General features: G+C 36.1%; 2 protein-coding genes across 2 annotated transcripts; both read left to right on the top strand.

Moving 5' to 3' along the window:
* Nucleotides 1-788: 788 nt before the first annotated feature.
* On the top strand, nt 789-5328 carry LOC117929206 (cucumisin-like). The gene is made up of 10 exons (XM_034849480.1): nt 789-861; nt 1029-1117; nt 2435-2526; nt 2600-2843; nt 2953-3466; nt 3578-3681; nt 3803-4021; nt 4131-4242; nt 4330-4543; nt 4712-5328. The coding sequence occupies exons 2-10, from the start codon at nt 1044-1046 to the stop codon at nt 5233-5235; spliced, it is 2097 nt and encodes a 698-aa protein (XP_034705371.1). The 5' UTR covers nt 789-861; nt 1029-1043; the 3' UTR covers nt 5236-5328.
* A 6549-nt stretch (nt 5329-11877) lies between these two features.
* LOC117928457 (cucumisin-like) lies at nt 11878-15659 on the top strand. The gene is made up of 9 exons (XM_034848336.1): nt 11878-11990; nt 12939-13030; nt 13104-13347; nt 13429-13942; nt 14054-14157; nt 14279-14497; nt 14613-14724; nt 14812-15025; nt 15124-15659. Exons 1-9 carry the CDS (start codon nt 11878-11880, stop codon nt 15657-15659), a joined length of 2148 nt encoding a protein of 715 aa, XP_034704227.1.
* The last annotated feature ends 311 nt before the right edge of the window (nt 15660-15970 follow it).

Here is a 15970-nt window from a genome sequence, read left to right as displayed (position 1 = left end):
TTTGATATATATTGAAGTTAATTAAAGATAACTTCTAAAGACAACATATAAGGCCTGTGCGACCAGGCTAAATAAAAATTCAAGTCGTTCTAAGCACTTTATCATTGACTCGGGCAGAAGCTAGCTAGCATTGAAGAACAGATAAGAGCATAGACTCTGCTTCGTAGCTGTAGAATGATGGAATATATCTAGTAAAGTAGACCGATATTGTGTCTGATTCAACGTAATACTCCAGAACATATATATAATTGCCAAAAACATTGGAACTATGGAACTATAAGATAGAAATGAATGCATGACAGTAAGTTGATCATAATAATGAAGACCTACTCGGATTTCTTTTTTAAAAAATAAATAAAAGAGGTGTCATTTAATTTGATTTTGTGCAAGACCCAGATTGCTGTTTCTGTACACACAACCGTGATGGACAACACTCATGCATGCATCTTAAACATATCCTCCAAAAAAAATTTTAATAATATATGAGAAAATTAATGGAACTGTTGGCAGTAATCGTGATCAGAAGCATTAGAAACTAGGTGTAGATACATTCGGTCACTACATTAAAATAAAGTAAAACAAAATCCAGGCCCTCAGGATTAGAGTTAGCCGGCTTTGGACTGTAATATTTGTTGGCGAGGTTAGCAATGATAGTTTGAGAACCCAATGAGGGGGGTTGGGTCAATTTCCTATAAAAGGTAGCTTCCATGCAAATACAAGCACTTACCCCTCAAGCTTCTGGGACTCCCCTTTCAAATTCGAATGGGCAATATGGCATGTCCCCCTTCGTGGCTTCTCTTGATTAGTCTTGCTTGCACTCTGCTTATTAGCTGCAGTGGAGCAGCCAACAAAGATCGAAAGGCAAATAATCTCTCTTATGGACCCTGCTGCCATTTTATTTTATTTTTCTTTGTATTTTGTGATGGTCACTGAGTATATTTGAGAAACAGTCGATGCATGTAAATGGTGCATGGGATACAATTGTTTTATAATAGAACTGATGGATTTACGAGAATTTGTGGTTGCAGGAGTACATTGTGTACATGGGTGACCTTCCAAAAGGTCAAGTGTCGGCGTCATCCCTCCACGCTAACATACTTCAACAAGTCACCGGCAGGTAATTAGCTTCTTTTTTTTCAAAAAAAAAAAAGAAAGAAAAAAAGAAACAAAGATGATTTATGATTTATAGTTAAAGTTGTCTTGAATTGTTTTTCGTATAAATAAAAAAATGAAATAAAATTTGACATTGAAATGTTAAAGAAAATAGATCTTTTGTGGTGTTTTTGTATGTTTGTGACATGGTATTTCCAAGAATAGGATACCATGATTACATTTGCATTGAGCTTTTTGCTGAAAATTCTTCCATATGCATTGAAGATGAAAGATTGAAAAGGAAATTCTTAGTTGGATGATTACAGGTGTATTTGGGAATTGTTTTTAAGAATAATTTTTTGTTCTAAAAAAACACAGAAAACACGTTCGTAACGAAAAATTGTTTTATATTTTATATTTTAAAAACAGAAAGTATGGTGTTTTTAAATAACATCTTTTAATTATTTTCTATTGTTTTATACTTTTTTTTTTTATGGTTGTTTTAAAAAATAATTATAAAAACATGTAAAATGATTAAAAATAAAACACTAGATATAAAAATTATTTTGAAACCATATTTAAAAACATTAAAAACTGGTTAAAAACATTTTAGATTTTCAAATAAACTTTTGTTATATAAAAATCATAGAACAATTTTCAAAAAAATTTCTCAAAAATTATTTTCTAGAATTGTTTTCAAAAATAGTTCTCAAACATACCCTTTTTTTTTTCCCTTTGGTCTTTTATTATTGTATTTATTTTTTATTTTTGTTAATCAAAAGAAAATAAAATAAATAATAAAGCACCTTTGAGATATATTTCTTATTGTCTGTTTTTTAAAAATAAAAATAATAATAATAATAACTTCAACAAAGAATGCAAGAATTTTTATAAATTTATTTTTAAAATATAATGATTTTTATAAATCTTTTAAATAGAGGTATTAAAAATGGTTTATTATATCAAATTTAAAAATTTTTAAACATAATATTTTAAAATATAAGATAAATCCATACTTTTTTTCGTAAAAGTTACCACATTTTACAGGTAAGTTACTACAATTTTTTGTCATGAAACTTTGTTCTTTAAATTTGTATTTTTTTCAAACCGACATCAACTTTAAGTTTGCATGCCCACAGAAGGGCAAGTCAAACTCAATTTACCAGGATTGCATCATGGGGATAAATTTTTCTAAGGTTTGGGAAAAAAATGGAACTTCAGATGGAAAAGTATATTATATACACACAGATTATGATAGAAGAAAAGAAAACCACACCGGAAAATCTGGCAAGAATGAAGACCTTTTAGTGGCCTAACTTCTCTAATGGATTGCATTCAACAGTAGTGCCTCCCAATATCTCCTCCATAGCTACAAGAAGAGCTTCAACGGATTTGTCGCAAAGTTGACCGAGGAGGAGTCGAAGAAACTGTCCGGTGGGTGAATTATATATCATCTTAAATTGTCCTATATTTGTTTGTCAACCTGATTGTAACTTTGTATATCCAGGCATGGACGGGGTTGTGTCTGTGTTCCCAAATGGAAAGAAGAAACTCCTTACCACAAGGTCGTGGGACTTCATCGGCTTCCCCCTGGAAGCTAATAGAACAACTACTGAAAGTGACATTATTGTTGGAATGCTGGACACTGGGATCTGGCCTGAGGCTGATAGTTTCAGTGATGAAGGGTATGGTCCACCACCAACCAAATGGCAGGGCACTTGTCAAACCTCATCCAATTTCACCTGCAACAAGTAAATGATCCTTTTTTTTTCTTCTTTATAATTTCATCTGCACACATACACTAATGAGATATACAGAGAGACCCCAATGCTGCTTAACAAAAAATTTAATGCTATGCAGTAAAATCATTGGAGCTAGATACTACAGGAGTGATGGAAATGTACCCCCAGAAGATTTTGCATCACCAAGAGATACAGAAGGCCATGGGACACATACTGCATCCACAGCAGCTGGAAACGTAGTTAGTGGGGCAAGCTTACTGGGCCTTGGCGCAGGAACAGCTCGAGGAGGGACTCCTTCAGCCCGCATTGCAGTGTATAAGATATGTTGGGCAGATGGTTGTTATGATGCAGATATCCTTGCAGCGTTTGATGATGCAATTGCGGATGGAGTTAATATTATCTCTCTTTCAGTTGGGGGATCCTTTCCTCTGGATTACTTTGAAGATTCAATTGCGATTGGAGCTTTCCATTCCATGAAGAATGGGATACTCACATCTAATGCTGCTGGTAATTCGGGTCCTGATCCTGCTTCTATCACAAATTTCTCGCCTTGGTCTCTCTCAGTTGCTGCTAGCGTCATTGACAGAAAGTTTCTGACCGCGTTGCACTTAGGAAACAACATGACTTATGAGGTGAGATAGGCATTGACCACAATATCTACTGAAGGGATCTCACATCTGAGATAGGCATTGACCATAATTGTCCTTTCCCAAATTATCTTGACCTCTTGTTTACACATGTAGGGAGAACTCCCTCTAAATACTTTCGAGATGAATGATATGGTCCCTCTCATTTATGGTGGAGATGCGCCGAACACGTCCACAGGATCTGATGGATATAGTTCCAGGTGAAAATTTGAAATCTGTAATGGTATTCATTGAAGTTTACGGACGCCCATTTAAATGAAGCTTCAGTGAGGTATAATATTTTGAAGAATGAAAATGCACAAATTTTATCATGAAATGTAGGTACTGCTACGAGGGCTCCTTGAACATGTCTCTGGTAACGGGTAAAATTGTACTCTGTGACGAGTTGAGTGATGGGGTGGGAGCAATGAGTGCTGGAGCAGTAGGTACTGTAATGCTAAATGATGTCTACACAGATTTGTCTTTAGCTTTCCCCTTACCTACATCCTGCTTGGACTCCAACTATACTACCAACGTTCATGAGTATATAAATTCAACTAGGTACTTTTCAAACTCATAGTCTCCAATTAATTTGATTATCATTCTTGGTGAGCCTATGGATAACGTTTAGATCATACTAATTTTCTTGCACTTCTTCCTTTGTAAACAGCACACCAACCGCAAATATACCGAAAAGCACCGAGGCTAAAAATGAATTGGCACCATATGTAGTTTGGTTTTCGTCGAGGGGCCCAAACCCTATTACCCGTGACATTCTCAGTGTAACTCAGATATTCAATTTCCTCCGGATCTTTCCTTTGTGTACCCGCTTCTTTCTTAATTAGTTGCAATGTCTTGTAACTGTGCAGCCTGACATCGCCGCGCCAGGAGTTGACATTCTAGCAGCATGGACAGAAGCTTCAAGTTTGACAGGAGTTCCAGGGGATACAAGAGTAGTTCCATACAATATCATTTCAGGGACGTCCATGGCTTGTCCACATGCTTCCGGGGCTGCTGCCTACGTTAAATCATTTCACCCAACATGGTCTCCTGCTGCTATCAAGTCTGCCTTAATGACAACTGGTAAGGGCTTCATCCATAATCTGTGGGCATTTTTCAAACTAAAATTTTTTAGGCAGAGTATCTTGTTCAAGTACTCTTTTTGAAAGCTGCTTTTGTAGACAGACAAGTTGAAGTACTAAAAGAACCCGTATCTGTAACTAATGCTCATGTTTCCATTGCCATTGGCAGCTTCACCCTTGAGTGCTGAAACCAACACCGACCTGGAGTTTTCTTATGGGGCAGGTCAGTTGAATCCCCTACAGGCTGCAAATCCTGGTTTGGTGTATGATGCTGGGGAGGCAGATTACATCAAGTTTTTGTGTGGACAAGGCTATAACACTACAAAGTTGCACCTTGTCACGGGAGAAAACATCACTTGTTCTGCGGCCACAAATGGAACTGTTTGGGATTTAAACTACCCTTCTTTTGCTATATCTACTGAGCATGAGGCAGGAGTTAATCGCACCTTCACTAGAACTGTCACAAACGTCGGATCACCAGTCTCAACTTACAAGGCAATTGTGGTTGGCCCTCCAGAGTTCAGTATCAAAGTTGAACCAGGTGTACTTTCATTCAAATCCCTTGGGGAGACGCAAACCTTCACTGTCACTGTTGGTGTGGCAGCACTAAGTAACCCTGTAATATCAGGCTCTTTGGTGTGGGATGATGGGGTTTACAAAGTGAGGAGCCCCATAGTTGCTTATGTTTTTTAGTCAAATATCTAGTTTCATACATCTTAGTTGGTTCTTATTTAATTGAATAAACAGAAGAGATGTGGTATGTATTGTAATAAAATCCAACGCAATTCTATTCGCTCTATAGGAGAAATGCTTTGAGATACATGGCATATGCTCCGATAGTTTCATAAATTGACATCAGGAGGCTCCTAATTGCTACTCTGAAATTATTCTGATTTGTTTCTACTATAATTGTTCAGAATGCAATGAGAGAGATTGTGTAGGAAAGGTACTCGGTTTTATGCTACTTAAATGCGAAAATCTTGTGAACTTCAGAAACGATATGACTTAAAAAGCACTAGAGATTAATTTCAAGCAATAATGTAATGTCCAAAATTCCCAGATTTTAATCTCAAGAAAATTAAGCGTCTTCACCTCCATTTTGGATCCCATGTTGGGACTAGAAGGCAGAACTCCTGGTTTACACTGAAAAATGATTTTCTTTGTTAGAGACTCATCGGTTCAAGTCAGGGGATCTTATTAAATTTTATCCCATTCCAGCTCCGTAAGTCAAGGGATTTGATTTTAATTTAATTCTGCTCATAGTGAATTTAAATTAGTCAATGTGAAATTCTATATAAACTAATTTCCTTCAGAGTTACCGTAAATGGACTATAGCTTGTATGTAAACACAAATGTATTGCCAAATTAATGCATTACATAATATTATTTTTTTCAAATCTTTATTGTTATAGTATCAAAGTCGTTCAGTTTTAATCTCTTTTTCAAATGGATTTTGATTGGGTTGAAAATCAATCTGGAATCACCATCTCCGCTATCTTAAATGTCTCCATTGCTGTCATCACATCCGCTAATCTTATCACCATAAATGTCGCTACTGAAAGGAAGATCCATTGATTTGGAATCACTACGTATTCTCTCTCAATCTCCTACCCATATTCTCACCCTCAATCTCGATTCACCCATATCTTTTGTAAGCTGTATATAATACAGTCAATAACAAAGTGAAACCACAAGGCTCTTCTTTCATCATTCCTACCAGCCTAACATGATATCAGAACCCTACTTGCTCTAAGCAAACCTACAATGCACGTCGAGTAGCCTCCATCGTCCTTCTCATTTTTCTTTCTCTCTAAAACTACCTCACATCCATCAATTATGGCTGATGAAATCTCTTCCCCCTTTGAAAATCCAGTTGTTCTCACAACCGAAAACAACCTCCCATCTCAACCAAACACCCTCATTCCATCAACACTGCCACATAAATGTCTTTCAAACTCATCAAAGTGAACTATGTGTCATGGAGACCTCAGTTCACCTATCTTCTCTTTAGATATGATCTACTAGGCTTCCTCGGTGGCACAACTCCTTGTCCTCCCGAAACCATCCCATGATCTGGTTGCACAATGCTAATCTTCAATTCCAAGTGCAAGTTATGGAAATGACAAGATCGTCTAATTCTCCATGTCATTCTTGCATCAGTCACATGGGTTGTTGCACCACTTATCTCCTCTACAACATCCCATGAAGCATGGAAGAAATTGGAGACCACCTATGCAAACCAAGCACACACTAGAATGCTCAGGCTGCGTAATATTCTGATGAAGACAACCAAGGATTCTCAATCCATTGTTGAATACATACAAGCCATTAAAACCATTGTTGATGATCTTGCTCTCATTGGCTATCCTCTCAATGAAGATAACTCATAATCCATGTTCTCAACAAGCTAGGCAATGATCTTAAAGAAATTAGTGTCGTCATTCGAGCCAGAGACTCACTAATGACATTTGAAAAACTTCATGACAAACTACAGGATTAAAAAACTCTTCTAAAGCAACATGACGCCGGAAAGAAAACTTCGCCAGTTACTTCTCATATTTCATAAAAAAAAATTCCCTAATAATAAAGGGAACAGTGAAAAATTTGGTGGACCGGAAGCAATTTCAACAACAAAAGGTCAACCAACACTTTTGGCAACAACAAAAATATTTTTTGCTATCAAGGCATAAGAAATGTTTAAGGTAATCAAAATTCTCCAATCAAGGCAATTTCAATTCCTAGCAGCATTACTGGCATACCAATAATGGCAATAATTAACATCTTTGTCAACTATGTGACAAAGTTGGTCATAGTGCCAAGGTATGTCGTTCACAGCCACCACCAAACTTCTCACCTTGAGCCAACTACATGGCCAATGATCAAGCCGAAGACCATGACACTTGGATAGTTGACTTGGATGCCTCCCACCACATAATGACATGACTCCTAATCACTTAGATAGTTGATTTGGGTGCCTCTCACCCAACGAGGAAAATATCGCGATAATTGATATGATATTTCATGGAAAAACCCAAAACCAAAAGGTTTGAGGTTCAACCCACTTACCATCCGGGTAAACTTACCCTTATTATATAATATACACTAAACATATATATAGTTAAAGTCATTACATAAAAAAAAATATTAAAAAAATATTTTAAAGAGCAAATTAATTATAATTATTTTATAATTAAATGTAAAATTTTCTTTTAATTGATTATCAAAAATATAAAATTATATAATTTTCTTCATAATGTTTTTAATATCATTAATAATTAATTAAATATTAAAAAATTATACATATATCATAATTTATTTTATATTGTTTAATATAATTGAATTAAATGAATCATAATTTTAATATTAATATATATTTTAAAATTAGACATATTACAATCAAATATCATAATATTAGATGTAATTTAATAATAAATGTACACTTATAAATTTATATTTTTATCGATGCATACGATATTATTATCAAATATGATAAATCATATTATACATATATCAAATTATTTAATAAAACAACTTAAAAATATCATTATACTTCTAATTACATTTTTATGAAAATTTTCTTATATTTTTATAAATTTTGATCAATTTTAGGCTTATCAATATTTTTTTCCAAAATATCCACCAACATATCTTCGATATATCCGTAAAATCGAAGTACTGATATATCTGTGATTATCGATATTTTCATCCTTGCTCCCACCACATAACTCTTGATCTTCAAAATCTCTCACTACACTCTGAATATGGTGGTAATTAGGACATTATGATTGGTAATGATAATGTCATTCCTATAAGTCATATCAATTCCACCACACTCGATTCACCCACAACCATTCTCTAACTTAGAAATGTTTTGTATGCACCTTTGATTAAAAAAATCTTATTTTCATTCACAAACTCCCTTTTGGAACCTCATCAATCTTGTGTACAGGGTCACTAGAAATTATTTACAGAGATGTTTGGGTCTTGCACCAATAATTTCATTTGATTGTTAAATGAAATATTCAATTTACAAAATATACATCACTTTATCTACCTAAACAAAAATCTAATGTAACTTCCATATTTGAATGGTTCAAAACCATTGAAAATTTCTTTGAAACCCCCATACAAATAGTTAATTCAAATGGTGGTGCAATCATGCACTCACCAACTTTGTTATTCAACATCTTAAGTCACCACCTCACACACCTTAAGTTGTCAATACAACTAAACATAAACATCTCCATGTGATAGAAACAGGACTTGCACTTCTTTATCATACTTCAATGCCATTTCGCTTTTGGTCTTCTGCATTTCAAACAACAACCTATCTCATTAATAGGATGCCAACACCAATTTTGGGTAATCAAACTCCTTTTGAAGAAATTTTCAACAAAAGTCCAAACTACACAAATTATGAGTATTTGGATGCTTGTGTTACCTTTGGCTTCATCCCTATACTTCTCACAAACTTAATCCTCATTCTTGTTCTTGTGTGTTTATTGGTTACACATAATGCTTATCATTGCATTGATTCGTGTCCCATAAACTCTTTGTCTCCCATCATGTTGTATTTATGGAATTAAAATTCCCATTTTAAACTCTTTCCTTAAAAGAAGACAAGGTCATGGACACAAGCCTCTTTTTTACGAACCTACCCATTTTACAATCTTGTATACGCATTCCTTCTCTCATAGTTCACCAAACCTAGACCCACTACACAGAACCCACTATCCACCTAATGACCTAGTTTACTTAGGCGTCATCCTTCAATCTCATGCTAATGTTGACCACTAGCAAAAATCCTCAAAGGTAAGTTTGTCATGGTGCCAAGGAAGCTAGAGTTGAGGCCAAGGAAAAAGAAGTTAGTTGTATTACGGTGGACCAAAAAAAGAGGCACTAATTTGCCTTATGGCCTTAAGTGCCACACAGTTGGTAGTATCCAAGGTATGGTCGAGGTGGAAGGCAGTCTCCCCACGGTTTAAGTGTAGCCAGCAATGGTGGGTAGGCAAAAAGGGTGACGAGCACCAACCCATAGGGTTGTTAGCAATAGTGGAAGGACGCCACCTAGTGGTGTTTCGATTGAGAAATTTGCAGCTGCGGGAAAAAAGATGGTTAAGGTGATGAAGCTTGCAAAGAGGCCTCAAAATTCAACAAACTTTCATGTAGTTCCATAAACATGACTGGAGTTTCATAGGCTTGCATAGCTCGAACAAGTTCTTTAGTATTCATTGCTGAGACCATCAAGGATTTTCCCAGTAAAATCTTCTTCATCCATTGGCACTCCAAGTATAGCAAGTTCATTTACATAAGCTTTGGCATGCGGTTCAATAGTTATTTCTAGTTTAAAAATAAAAATAATATTATATAAGGGGAGTTCACAAAATGAAATTAAACCAGATTTTTCATTGAAACTTTTAGTTCTTGAAGCAAAAGAAAAAAAGAACTAACAGTTGTACAGTGATTAGGTCATCTCCATAGAAAACTTTAGATTAACAATTCTGATGTAAGGGTTTTTGAGGTGTTAATGCTTGTTGGGAGCCCAAAAAATGATCTTATAAATGATAGAAGAAGGTACTTAAAAACTAAAAAAATTAAAGAGAAGCAAAATCCAAAAGTAGAAATTCATTGAGATTCCTTCTCTCAAGCTCAACTCACAAACAAGGCTCTGAACCTATGTAATCAATTTTAGGATCAAGCCAAGGGTTTATACTAAAGAGGTTCCAATTGACATGAATATTAACCATCTCAACAAAGATCAACTTAGGTCCAATTTCTCTCTTTTAGATCCTCGCAATCAAATGATTTACGTAGGTTCCTCCTCATGTTAAAATGCATGTGTTTCGTTTATAGAATCTTTGTCATGAAGCACAAATATGTTGCCAAGGTTGCTTGACTTGTGGCCCTAACAACTAATGCAACATATCCTTTTCTCACCATGGTTGCTCCTTTTGATTATTCTAGCCATTGTCAACAATAAGATTATTTTAAGCTGGGCACTAATAAACCAACAGTGAGTTGAACTAAGATATGAAGACCCCAGCTTCTCTCTCCTTTTGGAGTGGTAAATACTACATAACCTAAACAAAACTAATAATAATAATAATAATAATAATAATAATAATAACAAAAATGAGAAATGTAAAACTGAAATTGAAATTAAAAGACTGAAATTAATAGATTGAAAAAAATTCATTAAATTAAAAACTAAGAAAGGCTATAAAAAGAAAAAAAAAATGAAAGATTACAACTAAAAACTATGTTACTTCTACCTACTCCTAAAAACAAATCTCTAACTATTTTCCCTATCATTCCCCTTTACTTATATATTCATAGTTCACATTTTTATAGGCAAAAACCTCTCTCTCCAACTACTTTAGTGCTACCCAATTTGACACTACTGCTTACCTATGCTAATAATCTAATTTTGTCAGTACTTGGAACTTTAAGACAGAACATCACAACAATTAATACCTAGTAAACTAGAAGCATATTGTGTCTGATTCGAAATAATATACTCCAGAACATATATATACACCAAAAACTTTGGAATTATGGAACTATAAGACAGAAATGAATGCATGACTGTAAGTTGATCGTGACATTGAAGAACCATACGAAGTTTTTTTTAAAACCATAAAAGAGGTGTCATTTAATTGGCTTTTGTGCAAGACCCAGATTGCTGTTTCTGTACACAGAACGTGATGGACAACACTCATCTCAAACATATCCTTCAAAAAGAAATTTAATCTAACTCCAATTATATGAGACAAATAAATGGAAGTTTTGGTTGCAATTGTTTATTAGATGCGCTTGAAACTAGGCTTGGATACATCCGACCAATACATTAATATATAACAAGAAATAAAGTAAAATAAAATCCACGCCCTCAGCATTAGAGCTACCTGGCTTTGGACTGTAATCATTGTTGGCGAAGTCGACAATGATAGTTTGAGAACCCAATGAGGTGAGGCTTGGGTCAATTTCCTATAACAGGCAGCTTCCATGAAAATACAAGCACTTGCCCCTCAAGCTTCTGGGACACCCCCTTCCAATGGGCAGTATGGCATCTCCTCTTCGATGGCTTCTCTTGATTAGTCTCGCTTGCACTCTGCTTATTAGCTGCAGTGGAGCAACCGATAAAGATCGAAAGGCAGATAATCTCTCCCGATTGTTTTATTTTTATTTTTTATTTTTTTGTATTTGTGATCATTACTGTGTTTATTTGAGTAACAGTTTGATCAACTTATTCTTATTGCTAGAAAAATCTATTAGTCTCGATGCATGTAAATGGTACATGGGAAACAACCGTTCTATAGTAGAACTGACGGATATATGGGAATTAATTTGTGGTTGCAGGAGTACATTGTGTACATGGGGTGCCTTCCAAAAGGTCAAGTGTCGGTGTCATCCCTTCACGCTAACATGCTTCGACAAGTCACCGGCAGGTTATAAGCATTCTTACACACCAAAGATGATTTATAATTGCTTCCTCCATAAATTATGATCTCAAACTTTTTAAAAAATTAGGTGCACCACAATGTGAGACTGGAATTTTTTAATACTAAGAGGATAAAAATCGTTTTAAGCCTCGGTTGGATAATTTTATTAAAATATTCTATACCTTAAAAAATAAAATAATTAATACAAAACTAATTATAGTATTGCTTCTTGTTCTCTTACTTTGCCTCATGGCATCAATGTTGCTTCTTAAACTTGACTTCTCCAATTCACTTTCTAATTAAAGTCAAAACTGAGAATTTATCTTGAATTGTTTTTAGTATAAAATAAAAACTGACATTTAAATGTTAAAGAAAATAGAATTGGATCCCGTGATCACATTTGCGTTGAGCTTTTTGCTGAAAATTCTTCAATATGTATAGAAGATCAAGGATTGAAAAAGGAAATTCCTGGTTGGACTTGTGATTATGATTTTTCTTTTCCCTTTGGTCTTCAAGCCTTGTATTTTTCTTGTTAACGAAAAAAATATAAAATAAATCATGTGTCGGGTTTTGGTACATTTCTTGTTTAAAAGTAATTTTAAAAGGTATAAGATAAATTCATTCTTTTTAAGTAAGAGTCCTATATTTTATATACCAGTTATCACTGTTCTTCGCCATTCAACTTTGTTGTTTGAAATTTGTCTTTTTTTTTTTTTTCTTTTTTTTATCAAATGGACAACAAATTTAAGCTCGCATGCCCACACAAGGGCAAGTCAAACTTAATTTACCATGACTACAGAATGGGGATAAATTTTTCAGAAAGAAAGTTTGGGAAAAGTATATTATTTACACATAGAATATGAACAAAGAAAAGAAAATACACAATGGAAAATCTGTCAAGAATGACGATTTTTTACTGGCCTAACTTCTCTAATGGATTGCATTGATCAACAGTAGTGCGTCCGAATATCTACTCTATAGCTACAAGAGGAGCTTCAACGGTTTTGTGGCAAAGTTGACGGACGAGGAGTCGAAGAAACTGTCCAGTAGGTGAATCATATATTATCTTAAATTGTCCTATATTTGTTTGTCAACCTGATTGTAACTTTGTATATCCAGGCATGGACGGGGTTGTGTCTGTGTTCCCAAATGGAATGAAGAAACTCCTTACGACAAGGTCATGGGACTTCATCGGCTTCCCCATGGAAGCTAATAGAACAACTACTGAAAGTGACATTATTGTTGGAATGCTGGACACTGGGATCTGGCCTGAGTCTGCTAGTTTCAGTGATGAAGGGTTTGGTCCACCACCAACCAAATGGAAGGGCACTTGTCAAACCTCATCCAATTTCACTTGCAACAAGTAAATCATCTACCCACATATACTAACGAGAAAAATAGAGAGACCCCAATGCTGCTTAACAATAACTTTAATGCTTTGCAGTAAAATCATTGGAGCTAGATACTACAGAAGTAATGGAAAGGTACCCCCAGAAGATTTTGCATCACCAAGGGATTCAGAAGGCCATGGAACACATACTGCATCCACAGCAGCTGGAAACGTAGTTAGTGGGGCAAGCTTACTGGGCCTTGGCGCAGGAACAGCCCGAGGAGGGGCTCCTTCATCCCGCATTGCAGTGTATAAGATATGTTGGGCAGGTGGTTGTCCCTATGCTGATATCCTCGCAGCATTTGATGATGCGATTGCGGATGGAGTCGATATAATTTCTCTTTCAGTTGGGGGATTCTTTCCTCGGGACTACTTTGACGATCCAATTGCGATTGGAGCTTTCCATTCCATGAAGAATGGGATACTCACATCTAATGCTGCTGGTAATTCGGGTCCTGATCCTGCTTCTATCACAAATTTCTCGCCTTGGTCTCTCTCAGTTGCTGCTAGCGTCATTGACAGAAAGTTTCTGACCGCGTTGCACTTAGGAAACAACATGACTTATGAGGTGAGATAGGCATTGACCACAATATCTACTGAAGGGATCTCACATCTGAGATAGGCATTGACCATAATTGTCCTTTCCCAAATTATCTTGACCTCTTGTTTACACATGTAGGGAGAACTCCCTCTAAATACTTTCGGGATGAATGATATGGTCCCTCTCATTTATGGTGGAGATGCGCCAAACACGTCCACAGGATCTGATGGATATAGTTCCAGGTGAAAATTTGAAATCTGTAATGGTATTCATTGAAGTTTACGGACGCCCATTTAAATGAAGCTACAGTGAGGTATAATATTTTGAAGAATGAAAATGCACAAATTTTATCATGAAATGTAGGTACTGCTACGAGGGCTCCTTGAACATGTCTCTGGTAACGGGTAAAATTGTACTCTGTGACGAGTTGAGTGATGGGGTGGGAGCAATGAGTGCTGGAGCAGTAGGTACTGTAATGCTAAATGATGTCTACACAGATTTGTCCTTACCTTTCCCCTTACCTACATCCTGCTTGGACACCAACTATACTACCAACGTTCATGAGTATATAAACTCAACTAGGTACTTTTCAAACTCATAGTCTCCAATTAATTTGATTATCATTCTTGGTGAGCTTATGGATAACGTTTAGATCATACTAATTTTCTTGCACTTCTTCCTTTGTAAACTCAACTAGCACACCAACTGCAAATATACAGAAAAGCACCGAGGCTAAAAATGAATTGGCACCATATGTAGTTTGGTTTTCGTCGAGGGGCCCAAACCCTATTACCCGTGACATTCTCAGTGTAACTCAGATATTCAATTTCCTCCGGATCTTTCCTTTGTGTACCCGCTTCTTTCTTAATTAGTTGCAATGTCTTGTAACTGTGCAGCCTGACATCGCCGCGCCAGGAGTTAACATTCTAGCAGCATGGACAGAAGCTTCAACTTTGACAGGAGTTCCAGGGGATACAAGAGTAGTTCCATACAATATCATTTCAGGGACGTCCATGGCTTGTCCACATGCTTCCGGGGCTGCTGCCTACGTTAAATCATTTCACCCAACATGGTCTCCTGCTGCTATCAAGTCTGCCTTAATGACAACTGGTAAGGGCTTCATCCATAATCTGTGGACATTTGTCAAACTAAAATTTGAAGGCAGAGTATCTTGTTCCAAGTATTAAAAGAACTCGTATTATTGGCAGCTTCTCCCATGAGTGCTGAAAGAAACACCGACCTAGAGTTTGCTTATGGGGCAGGTCAGTTAAATCCCCTACAGGCTGCAAATCCTGGTTTGGTATATGATGTTGGTGAGGCAGATTACGTCAAGTTTTTGTGTGGGCAAGGCTATAACGATACAAAGTTGCAGCTTGTTACCGGAGAAAACATCACTTGTTCTGCAGCCACAAATGGAACTGTTTGGGATTTAAACTACCCTTCTTTTGCTGTATCTACTGAGCATGGGGCAGGAGTTACTCGCACCTTCACTAGAACTGTCACAAACGTCGGATCACCAGTCTCAACTTACAAGGCAATTGTGGTTGGCCCTCCAGAACTCAGTATCCAAGTTGAACCAGGTGTACTTTCATTCAAATCCCTTGGGGAGACACAAACCTTCACTGTCACTGTTGGTGTGGCAGCACTAAGTAACCCTGTAATATCAGGCTCTTTGGTATGGGATGATGGGGTTTACAAAGCGAGGAGCCCCATAGTCGCTTATGTGTATGACTCAAGTGTCTAGTTTCATACATCTTAGTTCTTGCTTCGTTAAATAAACAGAAGGTCCATCATGTGGTGTGTTTTGTAATAAAATCCAACGCAGTTCTACACGCTCTACAGGAGAATTGCTTTGAGATACAACTACAAGGCATATGCTCCTTTAGTTTTAAAAATTGTCAGGGGGCTCCTAATTGCTGCTTTAAAGTTACTCTGATTTGTTTCCACTGTAATTGTTCAGAATGCAATGAGAGAGATTGTCTGGGAATGGTATGTTGAGATATTAGGAATGCTTTCCTTATATCATTATTTCCTTATATCATTTAGTGTTTAGAT

Source organism: Vitis riparia, chromosome 13 (genome assembly GCF_004353265.1).
Source record: "Vitis riparia cultivar Riparia Gloire de Montpellier isolate 1030 chromosome 13, EGFV_Vit.rip_1.0, whole genome shotgun sequence".
Classification (NCBI taxonomy): domain Eukaryota; kingdom Viridiplantae; phylum Streptophyta; class Magnoliopsida; order Vitales; family Vitaceae; genus Vitis; species Vitis riparia.
This window is presented reverse-complemented; position numbering and strand designations above follow the sequence as displayed.

What these genes read in the sequence shown, in the direction of transcription:
- LOC117928457 (XM_034848336.1), top strand. Translation starts at nt 11,878, where the DNA reads ATGGGAATTAATTTGTGGTTGCAGGAGTACATTGTGTACATGGGGTGC. An exon ending in TCCAATTTCACTTGCAACAA is followed by an intron (nt 13,348 to 13,428) that starts GTAAATCATCTA and finishes AATGCTTTGCAG; the next exon opens with TAAAATCATTGGAGCTAGAT. An exon ending in GAGTATATAAACTCAACTAG is followed by an intron (nt 14,498 to 14,612) that starts GTACTTTTCAAA and finishes AAACTCAACTAG; the next exon opens with CACACCAACTGCAAATATAC.
- LOC117929206 (XM_034849480.1), top strand. Translation starts at nt 1,044, where the DNA reads ATGGGTGACCTTCCAAAAGGTCAAGTGTCGGCGTCATCCCTCCACGCT. An exon ending in GGAGTCGAAGAAACTGTCCG is followed by an intron (nt 2,527 to 2,599) that starts GTGGGTGAATTA and finishes TTGTATATCCAG; the next exon opens with GCATGGACGGGGTTGTGTCT. An exon ending in TCTGATGGATATAGTTCCAG is followed by an intron (nt 3,682 to 3,802) that starts GTGAAAATTTGA and finishes CATGAAATGTAG; the next exon opens with GTACTGCTACGAGGGCTCCT.